At 36.1% G+C, this 21095-nt stretch overlaps 1 protein-coding gene across 1 annotated transcript in view; it reads right to left on the bottom strand.

Annotated features, from left to right (window-relative positions):
• Nucleotides 1-260: 260 nt before the first annotated feature.
• Nucleotides 261-21095, bottom strand: part of TNKS (tankyrase) — a 254709-nt gene continuing 233874 nt past the window's right edge. Inside the window, exons 21-27 of the mRNA XM_037831282.1 lie at nt 17714-17834; nt 16491-16588; nt 14873-14947; nt 13356-13461; nt 12533-12719; nt 9903-10059; nt 261-5918 (exon numbers count right to left, since the gene is read on the bottom strand). Of these exons, the coding sequence (XP_037687210.1) occupies nt 5832-5918; nt 9903-10059; nt 12533-12719; nt 13356-13461; nt 14873-14947; nt 16491-16588; nt 17714-17834 (831 nt within the window). The 3' untranslated portion in view covers nt 261-5831. The remainder of the gene's footprint in view (nt 5919-9902; nt 10060-12532; nt 12720-13355; nt 13462-14872; nt 14948-16490; nt 16589-17713; nt 17835-21095) is intronic.

Below are 21095 nucleotides of genomic sequence, written 5' to 3'. Positions count from 1 at the left end.
ACTGGTGTGAAGTCTGGCTCCAAAGATATATCTAAAAGGAATCTTTGGTTTTCTGCTATTGCTGTACTTCAGTAACTCCCATGTGGGTTCGGAAGTTCAGACAAAGAGCTTTAAACAGATGGTCCTAGGAAGATGAAGAAGGATGGTTGTTATTTGTATTCCGCCAGTTTTAGGTCAGTGGTGTTAGGGTTGGTCAGGTTGAAATGAACAAACTAGGTAAAATGAAACATTTAAGAGCTAACTGCTACCTTCACACAGAGTATTTTAAAAATGGTTTTATTGAATATTAAACAATTACAAGTACTGTAGGTTAGACATTTAGCCGAAGCACAATTACAGGTTAAATATAATCACAAAAATGTCTTAAATAGAGACCCACCATGCAGGCAGGTTAAAGTTCCTTGATGCCCTCTTTGGGAAATAAGTAGAGGGTGAGGGAGAAAAAGGGTCTTCCATTCCAGGTGAAAGATACTGAAGACTAGAAGAATTTACATGCCGTAGGTGATTTTCCGTGACTAAACTGATAGGGTTGCCATATTTAGAAAAACAAAACAAAACAAAAAAACAGGATGTCCAGTTAAACTTGAATTTCGGATCAATAATGAATAATTTTTTAGTGTATGCCAAACATTGCATGGAACATACTTATGTTAAAAATTGTTATCTGTCTGAAATCCAAATATAACTGCACATTTTGTATATTACCTGACAATGGTACAAACAGAAAAATGCAAGAACGAAAAGGGTGGGGGTTGGAACCCCTGCCGCTGGTGGGTAACACAGAGACTAAAAATAAAACACCAATAATGAACCAAAGAGTCACTACATTGGTTACTTACACAGACCAACATCACAAGGTGAAAATACAATTACTACTCCAAATTGCTAGGAAACATTTTCTGGATTTTGTCCAAGCTGGTTTTGTGTATATATATATATATTTTTTTTTTTGAGAAATCTTGTTGATAGAAGTACCTTTATAGTTTGTAGCCTTTATTAGAACATAATCTTGACTAAAGGTATCAAAGACAAATATTACAACCACAAAGATAAGATGAGCTTGAAACAATGGGAGCAGAAGAAGGTATTATATGCACACAAGAGTTTAAATATTTTGTGCAATGAAGACAATGGTTATATAGTCAAGGTCATCTTCTAGGTCCAGGATATTAATCTCAAATATTTCTGTTCCTTTTTAATTTTCACTGTTGTCAGAGATGTGTTTTCCATATTTTCATCTTGAATCTTGGGGAGGGAGTCATGGGTGTGTGAGGGAAACCCCACCACCAGGGTTTAATTTAATGGCATTTGTCTGCAAATACTCTGAATCAAAAAAGGTCTTTCAGGGCTCCCTGTAAAAACGGGCAGAAATAAAATAAATGGGTAAAAATAAAATAATCTGAATTACAGAGTATTTGAAAAATCTGTTCAAAAAGATGTGTGTAAGGTGGTATGGAGATGTGAAAGAGTAAAGTAAAAAAAGAAAATGTGAAAGAATGAAGAGTCAAAAAATGCAATCATTTCTACAGTACAAAAGTATTTCAAATGAGGCAGAACTCTCTGGCAGATGAATAAAATTAGTCACATCATGACCATATCTGGTCTTGTAGAGTTATAAAGTCTTAAGCTTTCTACTGGCTTTCATTTAGTATCATTGATTTTTATTTAAAATGATTAAAAAACAGGTGTGCATCATTCAGATTTTACATGTTTTCACTTTATGAGTTGTTGCTGTATCCCCACATATACTACTTGATGGGTTTTGACATCTTTCTAGCTCTACTCCAAACCAGAAGATCTGTAGCTAGGGAATTTCAGATATGGAGAAATTGGGACAGATTTTTTTATATCAGCGCCATTGTATATAAAGAAACCTTACTTATGAAATATAGCCTCATAAAAATAAGCTGACCAGGTATGAAATACACAGAGACATGCCCAACTCACTGACACCTAAAAATGGAATTACAATTTTTTATTTATTAGAATACAAAAGGTTAAGGAGTTTCTGCTATAGTTAAGGCTTTTTTTAATAAGGAAAAAATGTCTATTAATTTCAGAATGCATGTGGTGTCTAAAGAAAGCCCACACATCACTTTTACAATTACTTTCTTTTCATTTCTGTCATTGATTTCACATAAGAAAAACTTAACTTCAGTCTTGAAGGAGATTTCTGACACATTAAGCCCTATCTTAAACCCTATCTTCAGTTCTGGGTGGACCCTGAATGACTAAGTCTTTAGCTCTCTGCGAGGTGATCATCCCAACAGAAAGCACAGTAGGGCTGTTCATCAAGATCTCACACAGATGGGATCTGGACTTCCTGGGTAAAGGTATGTATGGATGACAGGGTGTTCATGGGAATCCAGACAGTGAACATGTTTCAAAAGGGAGGGTAAGCAATGTCCAATAGTACTGAAATGAGAAAAATCTACACAACTTACTGCTTTTTATTGCTGTTCATCCAGCTTAAACCAAACATTTCACTGTTTTGTATAATAGCTATAATAATAGAATATTAATATTTATTACTTTATATGCCATAATCTGTGTTCTTCAGAGCACTCAGCTATTTTAAGAGCAAAGAGAAATTAGTCTAGCCACTATCATTGAGCTCAAAGGAGCCCAATGATGCTATTTCATGAAAACATCCTAATATTATTCATTCTATTTATGTTGCTTGGAAAGCTAGAAATTCCAAACTCCAAGAAGGAAAAGGTATATATGAAACCCGGTTGTACTGCTATTATTTTGCACAGAATTAAAATTCTGGGTTCCATGATGTCATTCGTTAACAAAGCGGCAGAATCCAAGCAGAGTGTATGATGCCTAATCCTCGTTTCTGTTGTGAGATGAAAACAGAAGAGAATGCAGTCTTTTTTTTTTTTTTTTTTGCAAGATCCAAGAAGAAGAAAGAAGGAAAATGAGTGAGGCCAAAGGTAATGGTTGGAGCTAATTATATTTCCAGACTAGCAATCTGGGGAAAAGGGAAGGAGGCAAAGTACAAGGAGAAAGTGTCCAGTCCAGGGCTCTTAATCTATGCCTGAGTCAAGCACCCAGTTGACCAATAGCTGGTAAATGGGAACCATCAGGTCTAGAAGCCCTTTGCTTTTAGAACTAGGGTAGGAGCTAGTGGAGATGTCCAGATTCTCTCTTCCATACAGTTTGGGAAACAGGGGGACCATTTCAGGGGAGGTCATATTGGAAGTCCCCAACTTGTTAATGCTGCTACAGACTACATTTATAAGAAATTACATAGATTTCAGCCCAATTTATATTCCAAAGGGTTCTTCACACTGCTATAAGTGGGAACTCCAAATGCAATCTTTTGCTAACTTTTAAGTGCAATAATGATGACCTTTGGTCTTAAAGTTCTGAAAAAATGTATTTGGTTCCTGTGAGATTTCAATGAACCCATTTCCTTTTGCAGATGAACAACAAATGCACATTCCTCCAAGAACTACTACAGACTCAAATCATTACAAGACAAGAACCACTGCAAACGTCTTCCTTACACAGTACCTTTACTCGGCACACAGAACATTAGATATGTAACATTGGCGGTGTAAGTAGTGAACCATAGTATAACTTCTCAAGTGTAAGGTCCAAGTTTAAAACTGGCACATCCATTAATCTAGTTAGTACAATGGAAACAACATACCACCACAATCAGGTAGTGGGTTACCTTTTTAATGAGGCTACAAAGCTTTAAATATCGACACCATTTTAACCCTTTTACTTAACTAAAAATCATGGTTTTTTGACCATTTTATACTATAACTAAGTGGGGAGGAAAGTCATTAACACCTTCACAGCTACTAAAACTGTTGATGCAGTTTCTTCACCCTTTTGTTACACATGGCAAAAAGGAAGAAAAGGAGGAAAAAAATCCTCTTAATGAATATCAAACTTTGAAGCTTCATGTTGAATTCTAGTGCTATTAAACAAGAAGCCAAGACACAAACACCCAGCTTGGGTGACTGAAACTTCAATAGAAGCAACAACTGAGGCTAATTCCTGATTTAATTTTGAGGACCCATGCAAGATTCTGCTACAAAACTCAAACTAGTTCTGGATGCTCAGTTCTAACATTGGATTCAAGCCAAAAGGAAAGCAAAATGTATATTTTAGGAGCCTTTTTCTAGAATTTTTGAACATAACCATTTTGTTTTTCTTCAGGAGATTATATGAGGTCACAGCTCAATCAGCCTGCATCAAAAAAACAAATTAGTCTTCCGGGTTTTAAGATGAAATGGAAAGTTTGTCACACCATTTTTCCTAGGTTTTTACCACCTTTATATTACCTTTGCTTCAAGCTGAGTAGATGCACAGCATGTCAAAGTAAATAAATAATGGATTCAATTCAATATTTAGTTAGGTGAAAAGGGCAAATGTACAATAAGTGCAATGGGTAATTTTCTACAAGTGTCAATGTGCACTTGGCAAATACTGATTAAAACAAGCAAAACAAAGCAGTAATTTCACACAAAAAAACAGCATGGTATTTTCTGATCACATTCTAAAAAAATAGCTGAAAGGGCTTTGGTTTCAGGTTTCCTTCAGCTTGTCTAAATATATTAAGATCTTTGAAGAAACAGTTCAAAAATTTAGTGAGGGGACTTAGATAAACTCTGAAGCACCTTACTCAAAAGAAACCCAAACTCTGTAATAAAACAAAACAAAACAAAAAAAAACCTCTTGCATTTGTGTCTACCTATCCACTAAGCAGGATTTAAATCCTAGCTCTCTAAACTGAAGAAACAATAAAAGTAATAATGTTGCGACTCTAATAAAGTAGAGTAATTCTATTGAATTTGGAAATAAGGCAGCTAATTTGGGAGGGGGCGACAATTCTGGTGCTATGGATTCAGCAGAGGGAAGTATTTATTCTTGGATGAGTCCTCTTGATCCTTTCCTGCTACCATGTTATAAAACCACCATGTTCCTCTCATTCCTTAATGCTGCTGCTTCTTCACAGCCCTCCCTAGTTGTTTCACCACTGAAGGTCACAATAGCACTGACTGTGCTTTTCCTTTATCTCCAGCACCGTCCAACATGCCTCTCTGAAGCAGGCTTCCATTGGAAAGACCAAGTGGTCCACATGGGCTTTGACTTCTCTGAACTCAGGAGCGCCTTGATCAGGTTGATGTTTGTTTCCTTCCCTTATAAGACTGGCCAATTAATAAAAGGAAACTAGAACTTAAAAATTATGTTTACAAGAAACAAATATAAAACAAAACAAATCAAAGTTAAAAAAACAAAAACAAAAACAAAAACAAAAAAACAAAACTAAATCTTGCTCAGTCAAAAGCCTGGGTTGCACTGCTAATAGTAGGTGTGACTTTGTGCAAAATATCCTCAAGAAGGCTCTGGCTCATTTTCAAACTAACCAAAAAAAACAGCCAGTGATGCACGGTTTGGAAAAAATGAAAAATGGCCTGTCATATGTGTATATTTGTTATATATTTAACAAATACAACAAACGCAGTGTGTGAATTTTGACCGTTTGAATGGTACTACTGGTTATGTTTTCTTTTTTTCAATTTCCAAGTCTAGATCAAAGCAATATTTAGAAATGAATAACTGTGTGAAAATGAGCCTGAGATATGTTAAAAAGCCGCCCCTGTAAACATTTCCTCAATGGGAACAGTAGCAGTTGAGTATGTATCAGTTACTCATACTATGTTCATCACTATAGCAATGCTTTATAAAAGAACAACAGCTTATTTCTAGGCTGTCAGGGATTTAGAGAATATTAATTTTTTTGTTGGAAACAAATGTAATCCAGTCCCAAGTTTAAATCCAGTTGGGCCTTTACCAGTGGGCATTCACTAGGTCTTCTGCTCGGCTGCTGTTGCGGTCTGTGAGGGAGCTTCTGGCTTCATGATCTGGTATGTGATAAGATACTCTGGGTATGCCTGGAAAGCACAGGAAGAAAAACAAATCACCCTTCTGGCCACTACAATACTAAAGCCTAACTTAATGGGAAGCCTCACAGGCTGTTGATCCTAACCACTACTGCACCCACGCCAGCCAATTCATTAGGTGCCTGAATAAAAATTAGGAGGTCCACATACTTATCTGTATATAAACATGTATAAATCCTACAATCTAGAGAACTATTAAAATGTTTTCCTACTCTGTGATGTATGTTAATTTTTCCTTAATGTTACACTGTATTCATCCATCACTAGAGAGCTACAGGCCCTAAACAGCAAAACAAAGTGCCACAAGGGCACTGAGACAGCACCTAGCAAAGTGCTATCACACAGCATGTGCTCAATAAACATTTGTTAAATGAAAGAATGATTCTGGTGAACCAATGTCAAATTCAGGAAAGAAGATGACGTAACCCACTGAGCTAGAAGGAATAAGGGTTACCAATAACCTACAGGCAATAGTTTGGAGGCTATTTTTAAAAACTGACAAAAGGCATCTTTTACATGAAAAATACTGGCTCAGTTTTAGACCACTACACTCTCCCAACTATTCTCTTTCCCTTTGTCTCATGTTTCTTACAGTAAGTAAAACAGAAGGTTCAAGGGCCTGGAAAGAAGTACTTCTTGATGGGAGCAGGAAAAGGACGCCTGAACAGAGGAAGCTGTCATAAACCTTAACCAGAAATCACTATGAAGACAGCAACTGGAAGGAGGGGGGCAAAAAAAAAAAAATTGGTTTGTATACAACACAACATTGGAATTCGTTAACTCTAAATATAAAACAATGATAAAACTTTGATGTTTTCTATTCATATGCTAAATTAGTTCCTCAGTTATTTCTGTGGACTTAGAAAACTCAACTGTATTTCAGAGTGGTTTGTGGCTGAAAAATAGTGCTCCTTGGTGAGCTAAGTGTTTTGCCCACCCCCCCCCCCCCCAATAATTTGTTGAATGCTAACCTACAAATTAGTTGCAGTGGAATAAGATAATAAGAGGAATGAAGAATATGAAAAAATGTTTAATATTTAAAACAAGCATAATAAATTTACTGAATTATTTCTTCATAATTTTATATCTCTGATCTTAGGAGGCAGAATCTGTTACATGTCGGTACTTCAGCTTTCCTCATCTATACATGGGGATAATAATAACATTAGGATTCTTGTGAGGATTAAATTTAAAGATCTTAGAATTGGTTGGGCATAATAAGAATCCATTTAGCGTTCATTATTGAATTTACTTGCTATTATCATTTATTAAAGACTAGTCCCTCTTGAAGAGGTCTCAACAGGATAAAAAGAACAAAAAATTTAAGTGTGGTTTGAAAAGTTGTAACTGTCTACACACATATAAGGAACTATTATCACTCAGAATACAGTATTATTTTTCAAATTTCATGTCTGCTTAGTTTGTGTTAAAAATGGAAGTGGTTCCCATCTTTAGAATATCTACTTGGAATAACCAAAATTGACAATTTCCCAACTCTCCTGACTTTCTAATCTGAAGTTTCAATAACTGCACAGTTTGTAGTTTTATTCTATTATAATTTATACCCTGCTTAATTCTTGAAACCGTTCTAAGGTGGCATTTGAATGTGTCATACAAAGTATCATAGATTCTTTTGGACAAAAGTACGAGTGGGCTTCCCGTTTATATTTTGACACAGAGAATATGCAAGCTTTTTGAATTTCTCTTTTTCTGTGCCTGGTTTATCCTCCCAAACAAGACAGTAAGCTCCTTACTTCACACCAGAATGCTCTGTACCTAGCAGATATTCAATACATGGATAATGGCAATGGAAACATAATTTTTTTCACCAGAAAACCACCTGATTGACTAATCAGTATTTCCATTTTTTCTGCCACACCAGTATGTATTTCCTCAGAATAAAGGCTGTTTACTTACATAAGCATAGTACTATTATCACCTCATAGACTTACATTGATATAATACTTTTATCTACTTACTGTCCATATTCCAATTTTATCAGTTGACCTAACAATGTTCTTTCCCTTCCAGTACTGACTGGATCCCATTCAGGGGCAGGACCTTCCTTTATCTGTCAAGCCTCTTTAACCTCATTTAATCTGGAAAGTTTTCATAGCCTTTGTCTTTTTAATATGGACATTTTTGAAGAATATAGTTTCACCACTTAAAAAAAAACAACAACAGAACATTCCTCATTCTGACTAGACTGAGGTGCAGTCTTGGCTGGAATACTGAAGAGATGATGCTGTGCCATTTTCAGAATATTACACCTGGAGGTATACTACATGTCCACTTGTGCCTCATTGGTGACACTGGCCAAGTTACTGGCCTCTTTCTCCAATGCATAATTACTAGTTTTTATTTTTCTCTTTTGTAGCTAATAAGATGACCATGGAAATATCCTTCTCATCAAAATATCCCCCTAGATTTACCATTCACTGATGATTCTTGCCTGATCTAATCTTTACCACTACAGTCACAAAATGATGATTTTCCAACTCTAGTTTCCCCTCCACACTTACCCATTTGCTTTTGGCATTCTCCTGCCAGCAAGAGCCCTCCTTTCTCTGTCATTTATTTATTCATCTATTTATTATCAGTATAGACTTATGAATTCCCCTTTTCCCCCCAGTGGTTTAAAATCCATTATAGTACTTATTTCTGGTATTGAAATTATCCAAAATTTGGCCAGTGGGAGCTCCTTCATGCTACTGTCCATGTCCCTGTGACATATACCCATCATTACTTTCTGTCATACTGTATTTCAGGCTCAACTTGTACCTATGTGACCCAGTCCTGGAATTAGCTGTTTCTTCAAGGAGCCCTGATTCTTTTTAGTGGGGAATGGTATAGGAGACCAAGATCTGGGCTCTAGATGTGTTTATTGCTATTGGGGTTTGTTTTCAGCAGACAGACATAGGAAATACATGCACATATATATTCATATATATGCACATGCTTATGTGTATACTTACTCATACACACATACATATATATGTACATATGCACACAATATATAAACATATATATTAGAAACCATGAGTTCCTACTGAAACCTCCAATTTCAGTCCATCCCTTTAGGGTTCTTTTCTTACCTCCACTCATTCCATATCTGTGTACACCTCCTTTCATAGTAAGAACCCTGGTTCCTGACAGTAACACATTGACTCATTTCCTCAACCCTAAAACACACCACAATCAACAGACTTGCTAAAAAGAGTTCAAGGTTGGTTTGCAATTTTTCTCCTTACTCTGCACCCCACCCAGCCTAAGACTGAGGGCACATAGTCAAATATTATTTTCATAGGTTACTGGGATTTAGTCATTGTCTTCTTTTTTTCCTTTCCTTCTCCCTTAGTGTGATTATGATATTCGTTTGAAATGAATTAGGTTCAGACAAATTGATTTTTTAAATTAAAAATTGGCAGGCATTTAGCAGTTAAGATTGAAGATTGAAACTATAGAAAGTTTTCCTGTTTGTTGACAATTTTACTTTAGAGACTCAAGCAGATGGTGCTATTACATGCACTGTAGCTTTACAACTCAGAAAAGTATAGTTCTATGTGGGTAACATGGTCAGAATTATAGATTCAATCCATGTGAATACCCTGGGGCAAATATATCCATGAGGAAGATGGCAGCTGCTCTTAGCTTTCCACTGCCATGTTGGCATAAAGCAATACAAGGTAATAATTCAGAACAGCAGGCCTCCAGAATAGCATGAGATCCCAAGCTTTGATTTCTTGGCGGCTCTCTTGTTCACATTGTGTTACTTGGCTGATTGATGGATTCTATGTGCAAAGACTGATGCCATAGAATCATTCTGATATCTTCATTTTTAGCTGAAGTGACTAATGTTATCAGACTGTGCAGTGAATATTTCATTGAAAGGTTTTCTTAAATTCTTACATGATCTCCATATTCTGTAATGGCATGTTTAGTAGCTTGGTTCTGATTATTTGATGAGTAACATACCTGTTCTCCTCTGTAGATGACATATTCAGCATAGGCCAACCCATTCACACTCGGTCTACCAATAACTGAGTGATGTCCTGGAGGGGCATGGGCCATTTTCATGGTGCTGAATTGCAGAAAGGATTTTCCAAGGGTAACTCTACAGAAAAGCATTTGCCTAAAGAAAAAAGGAAGCAATGTTATGAAGGAAGCTTAACTCTTAGAGTGATATAACTGTTTGCTTTAGTGATTTTTTAAAAAAATATTTAACACAAGGCAAGTGAATTTAAATGGTACTCTCAAACTTACGATCAAAAATAGGAATCAATATATAGATTTACTATCGACACTTAATAGGCTCAATAGTTATACTTAGAAATTCAAGTAGTTTTGGTGTACTTAGGAAGTGCTGGTGGAGAATACTTGGCAGTAAGTTTTGCTAGTAGAAAAAGAGAAATACCAGAGAGAATTGAATTCATCTGTGGATGAATAGTGTAGAAAATCAGCAAATGGAAACAGCACATGAAATTAAGACCAGGTTTACTTATTATAAGGAAAAAATAAAAACTGGGATGAGATACACAGCAATACGAAAAGTAAATCATAATTATAAGTATAGGTGGAAACTACACTACTTGGATGAAACATGAATTGAGGTAGATGCTAAATATTATAGAGGGGAAGAAAGATTGATTGGGAATAAAGCAAGAAAGCATTACATAAACCAGAAGTTGGCAAACTGTGGCCCATAAGTCAAATCCAGCCTGCCACCTATTTGTTTAAATAGTTTCATTGGAACACAGCCACACATTCATTTACATGTTGTGTATGGCTGCTTTTACACTACAAAGGGCAGATATGAGTGTTGTGACAGGGTCTATACAGCCCACAAAGCCTATTTACTATCTAACCCTTCACAGAAAAGGTTTGCCAAACTCTTAACAACAAACTTACTTTAACTAACCAGTAGATTGGTCCCATGGTTAAATATAAACAGTTAGTATGCAATTAGTTTGTTTTTAGTAATGGAGTATGATCTTTGCATTATGACCAATCAGAGATATTATTTTAAGTTAATTAAAAATTGTGCTGGACCCAGTATAAGCACCTGCTCAGAATAGCCTTTTAGCTTGATGATATCGATGACCCTCCAGGACACTGACTTGCTATTAGTTGCATTCTCTTAAAGATCCCAGAGGGAACCTACTTTAGAGGAAGGCTTTTTGACACCCACCTCCACATTGTGGCAGTACTATAGTGTCACTGGGCTCTGCCCATTTGGCCAGCTATTTGGCCAGCTATTTGGCCAGCTGGGCCCTCTGCCATGGCTACTTCCAGCTCATCATGTCACATAAAACTTATCTGACAGGTCCTTGCCTCCGACCTTCTGCTTCCTGCCCCAGGGATACCCTGTTGCTGCGGAGGGAGGAGAACACAAAGAAGCTGCCCAGACGGCCTATGAAGGTACAGGCTGCAGATAGGCAGGAGGGGAGGACTGCTGGTTCATGCCTGCACTCTGGCTTGCCTTGTGCATTACGGTGCAATGTTGAAGTTATAGCAGTCCCAAATGTGGGGGTACTGATGCCCTGTGGGGCAAATTTTGGCCAATGCAAGACAAAGGCCTGCAGATAAATTTATCTGTCTTTTACTGATGTACTGTTCTGAGATGCAGTAGTTCATACAGCTTCTTTGAAGTCATCTCATAGACTAAGCAATCAACCGCTTGCTATTATAAAACTGTGGCCAGCTCATTAATGCACCTCACTATATTTGCTCTGCCTCCTTCTTCATCTCGTTTCTTTTTGTGCCCTCATTCCTGCTTCCCTGGCATTGCACTTGACAATAAAGTATTGGTACACAAGCTTTTGCTTAAAGCTGTTTTCTAGGAAACCCTGGTTAAGACAAACTTGTGTGTCTAATTTTAAGGAGTGACTGTTAATTCTCATTTAGGTTCACCTTGTTCCCATTAGGAGTTAGGTTTGAAGCAACAAAGAGGAGCTTTTGCATGCTACATGTCCTTGGGAATTCTTGTGTTACGAACCACAGAGGACTTAACGGAAAGAAGTTTCTTTCTGCACATACGGCATCCATTTTAGAATAGCTGATGGTTTCAATTTTTTATAACATAACTGGGAAAGTTAAGTTTTAAGGTCAACAACTATAACGAATTTCAAGCTACATGCATTTTTTAAAGATACCTCATTACCCAGACCTTGCAAAAATAATGCATCTGATTAATTTAAAGAGAAATGTAATAAATCACAATCTTTGTAAAGTATTATTTCCTATTTTTCCACTGGCAAGGAAGGGAATAGTATTTTTTTTCCACTGACTTCAGAATAGTGTACTATTATTCTCTCCAATTTCTATCTGATTTTTAAAGTCCCATGTAAATAGCTAATATTAATTTGCTTGCTACTAATTCTAAGATTTGATATATCTGGGTTTTACCACTGGGATCAGCTCTGCTATCACTGTTCCTATTGGGGTAGAGGCTGGTCAGAGATATGGCTCCTCATTTTACCAATTCCTACCCAACCCCCAAACCAGTCTGGTTTATTAGGAAGTCAGACTGAAGATAACCTGTGACTTTTGTAGAGCCTTTGTAGACCTGAGGCTAGCAGCCATTACAGTGAAGGCAAGAGGCTCACCTGTGACATATATAACATGACCTGTCTTTGTGTGTGGGGCAGCCCGTTCCTCCTCCAATTCCATAAACATACTGGTTGCTTTTAGAGGAGTTTTCAGCAAAATAAATCCCGGCTCCAAACATTCCTCCTATGTATGCATGTCGCTCATCAAACCCCTTGTGAATAATGGCATTAATGAAAGGAGAACCTAAAAATATAAAAATTGAAAGATTAGTTTTTTGGGCACATGTTTGGAAACTCAATTAGCTGCATACTATTTGCATTTGGTGGCTTACTATTAAGTAAAATAATGTATAAATAAGTTTATTTTGTAAGATGGTCTATTATACATAAATTATTTTAATGTACTAGAATTTTTCAGTGACCCAGAGGGTTTACCCAGCAAAGATGCTATATGGATTTTGCAGATGGCATGAGATTTTAGATAGCAAAGTAAAATGTGGCTTTAAAAATGCAGACTATTTTACACCCGATCTTACTTTAAGCAAGGATAGACATTCTGATAAACAAAAACAATTACACTAAATCACAATAAAAGTATTTCAGTATCTAGAAGACTCAATTTGCAATGTAGTTTTGTTAGGTAAATTATTAGGTAAATAATGTTAGGTAAATTATTTTCATTGTACATGCCTTGGAAAGCATGAAACTAACATGTAATGCCTTAGAAAGCAGGTATCAACATGTAATTATTTGGGAAAAAAATCAGAACAAATCATTTTTTTTAACATAACTCTAACATGGTCAATAACATAGGTTTTACACATCATTGAAATTTGCAAAAGCCCAAAGAAATGTCCAGAATTGTTGCCATGATACTTACCGTGAAATAACATACGCTCATTGTGATGGTTATGATTTTCCTCTGACACTTCCTTTTGTCTGTGACAAAATCGCTCCCTCAACTTCTTGTTGACAACTTTTTGAATCTTTAAGGAAGAGGACGAAAGAAGCCAATTATCAGTGAAATGTATATTAACTGGCAGTTTATGATCTAAAATGAAAAAAGTGTGGTTTCTTTTAGGAAGGTTCAATTTGTATTTTTTATTTTGTTTCCTTAATTTATTTAAAAATGATATGACTATCATGTCAGTGTCCATTTAGTTAATACTCTTGCTTTTAGTGACATAATTTTCAGTTATGATTTTTGTTACTCAGCACCAGACCTGGCTGTACCTCAAAATCACTTCAGAGTTTTAAATAAATGTTTACTCCTAGACTCCTCTCCAGATGTATTAAATGTTAGGGGGTGAGGCCTGTATTTTTTAAAAACATTCCCCAAGTAATTCTAATGTGATACTTCTATGGGTCTGTTAGACCAAAGGGTTAAACCAATTCTCACAGGTTTTATTCATCTTCATGATACCCACCCCTTTGAAAAGGATATGGTACCCATCTATTCCATAATATAAAGACACTAAGGTTAAAGGATATGTGCATTCTGATATAGTTGGTGACTCAATTAGATTGAAAATCCAGGCCTTTAATGTTACTTTCAAATGATAACAAAAATTAGTCAGCTATGGTCCAAATTTGGTGGTGAGCTTCAGAGGTCCATATTACCAGTACAACTGATCTTGTCTTCTGTTTGTAACTGTGGTGTTTCCAGGGTATCTATATTCCTAGTGAAGTATGGTCCTTGAGGGATTAGATGCTATACTGTAGTGAGGAGAATGACACCTCACTTTAGGGCAACAGGTAATCAATTATCTTTGACAGTTTGAAAAAATGAGATATAATTTAAATTTTTTTGTCACTGTCTAGATTTTATTTTCAGGCAAGGCTTGTGTGAGGGTTTGAAGCTCTTTATACCCCTGAAAATATCATGTTCTTAAAGCTAATCGATTCCTGTAAGTGTGGACTCACTGTAAGCAAGATCTTTTGGAGAGGAGGATCTTAACTTGAGATGCCATCTACCTTATTCAGGGTGGGTTCTTAATCCTCTTACTGGAGTCCTTTGTAAGAGGATAAAAGAGAGAGAGAAGACACAGAAAAGAGCCACAGAGAAGCTGAGTGAGAAGGCCACACAGAACACAGGAAGAAAAAGACACAGAAGCTCAGAAAGAAAGCCACAGATGGGAGCAGCCAGAAGCTGAAAGCAAGGAAATCTGGGAGAGGAGGACCAGCAGATGCCATGTGCTTTACCATATGACAGGAATTCAGGTATCATCTGGTGATGCCTTGATTTGGACATTCTCATGGCCTCAGAACTGTAAACTTGTAAGCTAATAAATCCTCATTGTTAAAAGCCAGTCCACTTCTGGTATATTGCATTTTGGCAACTTTTGCGTACTAAAACAGCTTGCAATCCATTTTCACCCTGAAATTTTTTAAACTTACCCGAATGACATTGTATCTGTTGAAGATGCCTCCAGCATTACCACCGTCTCTGTGTTCTCGAATTGTACTCTGCATCTACAGAACAAAATACAATACCTAACTTTATGAAAATACTCCAGTGTATAATCTTAAAAACATTCCTTCCGTTGTCTTCAATTCTATTATATTTTTTCACTGACGAGTCTAAGACTCAGAACCAATAAATAAATAGGAGTTTACTATAAACTGATCAATAAGTTTAGCGGATAAGTATTTCTGGTGAGAAAATAGCCACAGACATAAATATTAAAGTTTATGCCTTTTCCACTTATTTTATAATAAAAGCACTGAAAGAATGTTCTGAAAACTCAGTGGGGAAATGTATAGATAAAATATCATATTAAATCATCTAAATTACATTTTTATGTTGTTGAGAATGAGACGCGACTGTAGAATAATCAAACAAAAACTCTTTACAGCCAATTAATACCACATGGGACAAATGCTAAAAATAAATACAAAGAATTTTTTAAAAACAAATTTTTGTTCATTAGGTGAAATATCCTATATTATCTGAATATTCTTTAATTTGGGATCTCAGATCAGGAGAAGTTGAACATAATGTGCAACTAAGTAGAGTAACTTCTTCCTGACCACTTATCATCCTTCCTCTATACTCCCCCAATTAAAAAGAATTATTATGAAAAAGAAAATTGTTTTAAAGATCTAAGTTTCTGATGGAATTGACTCAGAGTTAATTCTCTATCTCACTGCTCCATTTGTGAGGTGATTCACCCCATTTTTGACATTACTGTTGGAATTCACTAACTACTAGGAAAATAATTAGGCAGTAAAACCCTAGAAGCAATAGTGTTTTCTTGATAAACTAAGTAGGATCTGAAATACTACCCCGAGTTAATGGTCTTGAGTTCCCTAATGTGATTTCCTAGCACAGGAATAGGAATAATATGTATACTTATTCAAAAACAGAGAAACAAAAATGCAGGAATATTTTTCTCTGCTTAAGTACATATGCAGTTTACTTATTACTATAATGGAATTCTGCACTTTATTCTGGGTAGAAGTGAGGCAAAAGTGAAGCAATTTCTATGGCAGATACCTACCAGGTGGTTCATACAAATAGCCTTACTGTAGTGCTTTAAAATAAAGTGACTGGAGAAATGAAATGTGACTCAGAGTTATGAGGCAGATTTCATGAACATAAACATCATTCTATTATCACATTTTATAACCTTGTATAAAAATAAAGCTTAGATATTTGTTATTTATGAGGCAAGATTTTTACCTCATATTATTCTTAGATAGCATTCTAACATTGTAAGAAAACAGTTCTAATAGGGTTCCTACTTGCATGAGTTTCAAGAAAGTCTCCAGAATCAAAAGACAGATATGCCTCACCTGTTTGAAACACTAAGCTTAAAATGCAAAAGCAAGGTGGCTTATTCTAATCCATAGTTGTTTTAATTTTGGCATTAGTTTACCACAATGGCTAAGGGAGACAGAATACTAGATAGGCAAGAGACCACAGTCAATGTAAGACTAGTTTAATTCTTCTGGAAAAACAAGTTTAGCCACAGATTTCAGGAAAAGATAGTTTTAAAATTTTGATGCACTTTACCTCTTCTTCTACTGACTGATATTCCTTATCTTCTGGAGCAAGATCCAGCAAAATGGTTCCCTGATTAACACAGTGAAAAGTCAAGTAAGGATTGGTGCCTGTAAAAGAGAAAAATTAACACATGAAGCAAAATGCCACACTAGGGGAAAACTTCATAATAAACAATTGCTATTTTGGAGCAAGTCTAAATTATTTACAAAGGTTATACTAAATCAATACATCAAAAGGCAAGAAAAGAAATGCACATGTGTTGGGGATCAATTTTATCTGTTCTTGCAGAGTTCCTTGTACACAAAGCAGGGCTCAACAAGGATTTTTTGAACTAAATTCAATCATGAAGATACACAAAGCTGTGTCTGGAACTGAAATGAAAATGTAATCAAGTCTAAGAAACAAGAACTATCCTCCAAAAACTCTGTGAGACGCTTGAAATAGTCACTTTACAGTAGGTTTCATAATAACACTGTCCTTGTTAATTTCAGGGAATGGACTAAAATACAGATAGAGAAGCGAGACTCAGGCTCAAAACCTTCTAACTTTCAGATTCATGGCACTCTAGTAATTTTATTAGCTCTGTAGACTGACTAATTCAAGTTATCTTTTCTCTTCCTTTGCTTTCCTATAGTGAAAATATTTCTAACAAAAGTGAAATGGTAAACATGGAGGCACACAAAAGAAAAAGATAAGAAGCTTCTTTTAACATCAAAGTATAATGGAAAAAACCTCAGTTGACCATTGTAAGGGAAGGAGAAAAGTTTAATAAGAGAGAAAGGTCAGATTACAAACAGCCATATTATCAATGTCCAACTTTATCCTAAAAGCAACAGGATTCTATTTAAGGGTTTAAAGCAATAAAGAGATATAATCACATACTTGTTTTGAAAATAGTTCCCTGGTTACAGTGTAAAGAATATACTGGAAGCAGGCAAAGGTGAAGGTCAGAGATAACCTGGGAGGTGGCTGTGATGGTCGAGGAGAAAGATAATGGTGGCTTGGATGAGGGTGATAGCAATGGGGAAGGACGGAGGTATAGAGATTCCAGAGATATTTAGGGTAGAAAATATGGGGAAAGAGGGAAGAATGACTCTCAGATTTCTGACATAAGCAATTGGAGGGAAAGTGATGCCATCGAAGTGCATAGCTTAGACTGTCTGACTTTAAATGCAAGCCGGACAATTATCTTGTACTGATACTGCAAATTTATTTTTTTCCGAAGAGCTTACCTTGTTGTCCACCTAAAAGTCTTTCTACTCCTTTAATTAATTTGTGGCGGTGTCCATATGCATTGATGCCAATTTCTTTCAACTCTTCATGGCCCATATCAGCCAGTACATCTAATGTAATCTGAAAAATAAAACAAAACTTATTTGCGTCTTTAACTTTTAACTTTAAAATTAGTTCCTCAATAGGACAAAAGCTCTTCCATTTGTCCATAAAGCTATCGTTTCCATTCAAATTAAGAAAACTCTTTTTGTTTTTCTTCATAATCTACTAAAAGTTGACTTGATAACCTTAGCTTTTGGCTCACTTGGAAATACTAGTTATTATGCTACTTAAGTCAATGGAGAATTTTAAAAGGAGAAACAGTACTATATAAATACAAAACAACCACTGCAATTAATTCTGTTTGCCTCAAGATACAGGAGCAAACAGTCAGTCAGTAGCCTGAAAATGGGGAAATACCACATCCTAGTATTTAGCAGGTAGGAGAGATGAATGGTAGTGTAAACGGAGATGTATTTTAGCTCCATTAAGCAGAATGTGGCAAAAGGAGTGAACCGTCTTAGGCAATAGATTTTACATAAAGACAAGAAAGAACTTCCTAGTGTGCTAAGAAATATTCAAGCATGGTCAGGCTGCCTTACTAAGTAGTAAGATTTATATCACTATAAGTATTTAGACAGATTACAGACCACTTTGTGGAGACACTATATAAAGAATTCCAATTTCAGAAAGAAAACAGAGTAGATGGTTTTTAAGATCTTTTGTAATTCTCACATTTTATAATCCCTATCCCTGCTAACATACATTCTACTTTTATACAAAATAGTGGTTTTTAATTCTTGTTATTCATCCTGTAAATGAGATGATTAGTTGGCTACCACCGTGACTCAAAATCCTTTGTGGACTAAAATTAACTGTGACTTTACTACCACCCAGTGGCAGTTTTTTCAATATACAGGATGTAATCTTGAGTAGCCACATTTCTTCAGTACTAACCATGTAATTTTCTGACCCAGAAACTGGTGCTGTGACAATATAAATATCAGTCTACAAGATAAGCTTTTGTTTTCCCTTTCCTTGGAAAACGTAGAAATCCTTTCATAGACAACCTTTTTCCAATTCAAACTAGATCTTTTTATCTATCTTCACTTTTGCATATAACATTTTAAAAACCGACAAAATTTGCCTTGGAGCTCTGCTGACTTTTATCGTCTCCAGAATGAAATATTATATGAGTCTGATCATCTTAGTGCAATGAGTATACATCATTCATTCATTGGAAATAATACACAATATTGCTTCTAAGTGGCCACTTAAGAAATAATTGCTCCACTGCACAAAATAGGCAATTCACTTCTAATCACCCAGAGATTTTAAAAAGTAACAGATCTTGAAATACAAAACAGAATAGTTAAAAAAATAATAGGAACCTCAACATTTTTAGATGTGATTTCAATATAATTTGGACAGTGTGGACAGGGTTTACTATATTATTGCTGTCCTGATTTTTCTCTTCTAAATATTCTAAACTTCAGTACAAATAACGCTGACATAATAACATGATCTTACATCTCTCTATATGGCAGCTTAAACTCACAGAAGCATCAAGCTTTTCTGAATATCATGATACACAAAGTATATCTGAAGTGCATATCTAGATGAAGCAGAAACCAGGCCAGAAAACTCAGTATTCTCTACAATGTCCTAGAAAAGCAATGGACTGAGACATATGTAGAGTTGGAAATATTTGTTTATGATAAACCCCACTATAAAATGAATGCAAAAACAGAAGCAAAAACACCTCCTAAAAATCCCAAACCAACAAAAAACCTGGATAGAATGATACCAAGTCATTTAGTTTAGAAAGCAAGATTGAGAGTAGCTCTGTACCTGTTGTGGAAAGCAGCCTTTAAGATGGCCCCCAATGATCCCCACCTCCTGGTAGTCATGTCCTTGTGTAATCCTTCCTCAAGTGTGTGTTAGACTTACTGAATCACTTCAAACAAACAGAATACAGCAGAAGCGATGGGATATAACTTCTTAATTAGGTTATGAAGACTGTGGCTTCTGTCTTGGGTGCTCACTGTCTTGGATCGCTCACCCTGGGGGAAGCCAGCTGCCGCGCTGGACCAGGCAGATTTGGTGATCTTCATCTTTTGATATTCATACCCTTATGTAAGCCAGGTATGCGCTTGCCTGGTGACTTGCTTCTAACCAAGAAAGTACAGCAAAGGTGATGGGATGTTGACTAGCAGGTCTCTCCCTTGCTGGCTTCTGTGAAACAAGCTGACATATTGAAGAGGCCCAATGGCAAGGAATTGAGACCTTTAGTCCAACAGGCTGCAAGGAACTTAATTTTGCCAACAGCTGTGTGAGCTTGGAAACAGATTCTTCCCCAGTTGAGCCTTCAGATTAGACCCCAGCCCTGGCTGGTACCTTGATTGCAACCTTGCTGGAGACCCTGGAGCAGAGGACACAACCAAGCTACGCATGGAGGACTCACCCACAAAATTGTGAGATTATAAATGTGTTACTTAATAAATTACCCAGTTTGTGGTAGTTTGTTAGGCAGTAATTTATTACTGATAACATGTCATGAGGTCACTCTTTGAGAGGCCCACATGGTTAGGGATCAAGACCTGCCAACAACAACACGAGTGAGCTTGGAAGTGGATTTCCACCCCTGCCAACTGAGTCTTCAGAACACACCGCAGCCCTGCATGACAGCTAAACGGCAACTTCATGAGAAACCTTGAGCCACAGGCAACCAGCTAAGCCATGCCGGAATTCTTGACCCACAGAAATTCTAAGATAATAAATGTTTGTTATTTTAATCCATTAAATGTTGAGGTAATTTTTTATGTAGCAATAAGTAACTAATAGACCCATGTTATCTTGGCATTTATCCAACTTGATGCTTATAGTCACATAGAAAGAGTAAATATAAAAATAAGTAAACATGGGAGAAAAAAGAAATATTTATTAGGTTGCATTGAAAGGATAGGAGTTAACATCTGGAACAGGTAAATTGTGAAATATAAAAAAAAAGAATGATGTAACTTCATATACTTGCAACTGAATATAAGTATCTATCATTTTGGCAATTCCACCATTTATTCAATATTTGTGTACTTGCTATTGATATCAAGCACAGTTCAAGGCACTTTATTTATATCATTACTTCACTTAATCCTCACAATGACTGATGAAATACTATTAATGTAATAACTTATGAGGAAAGTGAGGCTCAGAGGCATAATGAAAATGGTATACCCAAGAGCTGAGATGCATAGCTACATCTTTCCTTCCCTTGCTTCTATTTCTTAAGAGGATGACTAGAGAGCCAAAATGACTAAACATTCAATTTACTTTCTCTGAGTT

Source organism: Choloepus didactylus, chromosome 3, assembly GCF_015220235.1.
Source record: "Choloepus didactylus isolate mChoDid1 chromosome 3, mChoDid1.pri, whole genome shotgun sequence".
Taxonomy (NCBI): Eukaryota; Metazoa; Chordata; class Mammalia; order Pilosa; family Megalonychidae; genus Choloepus; species Choloepus didactylus.
This window is presented reverse-complemented; position numbering and strand designations above follow the sequence as displayed.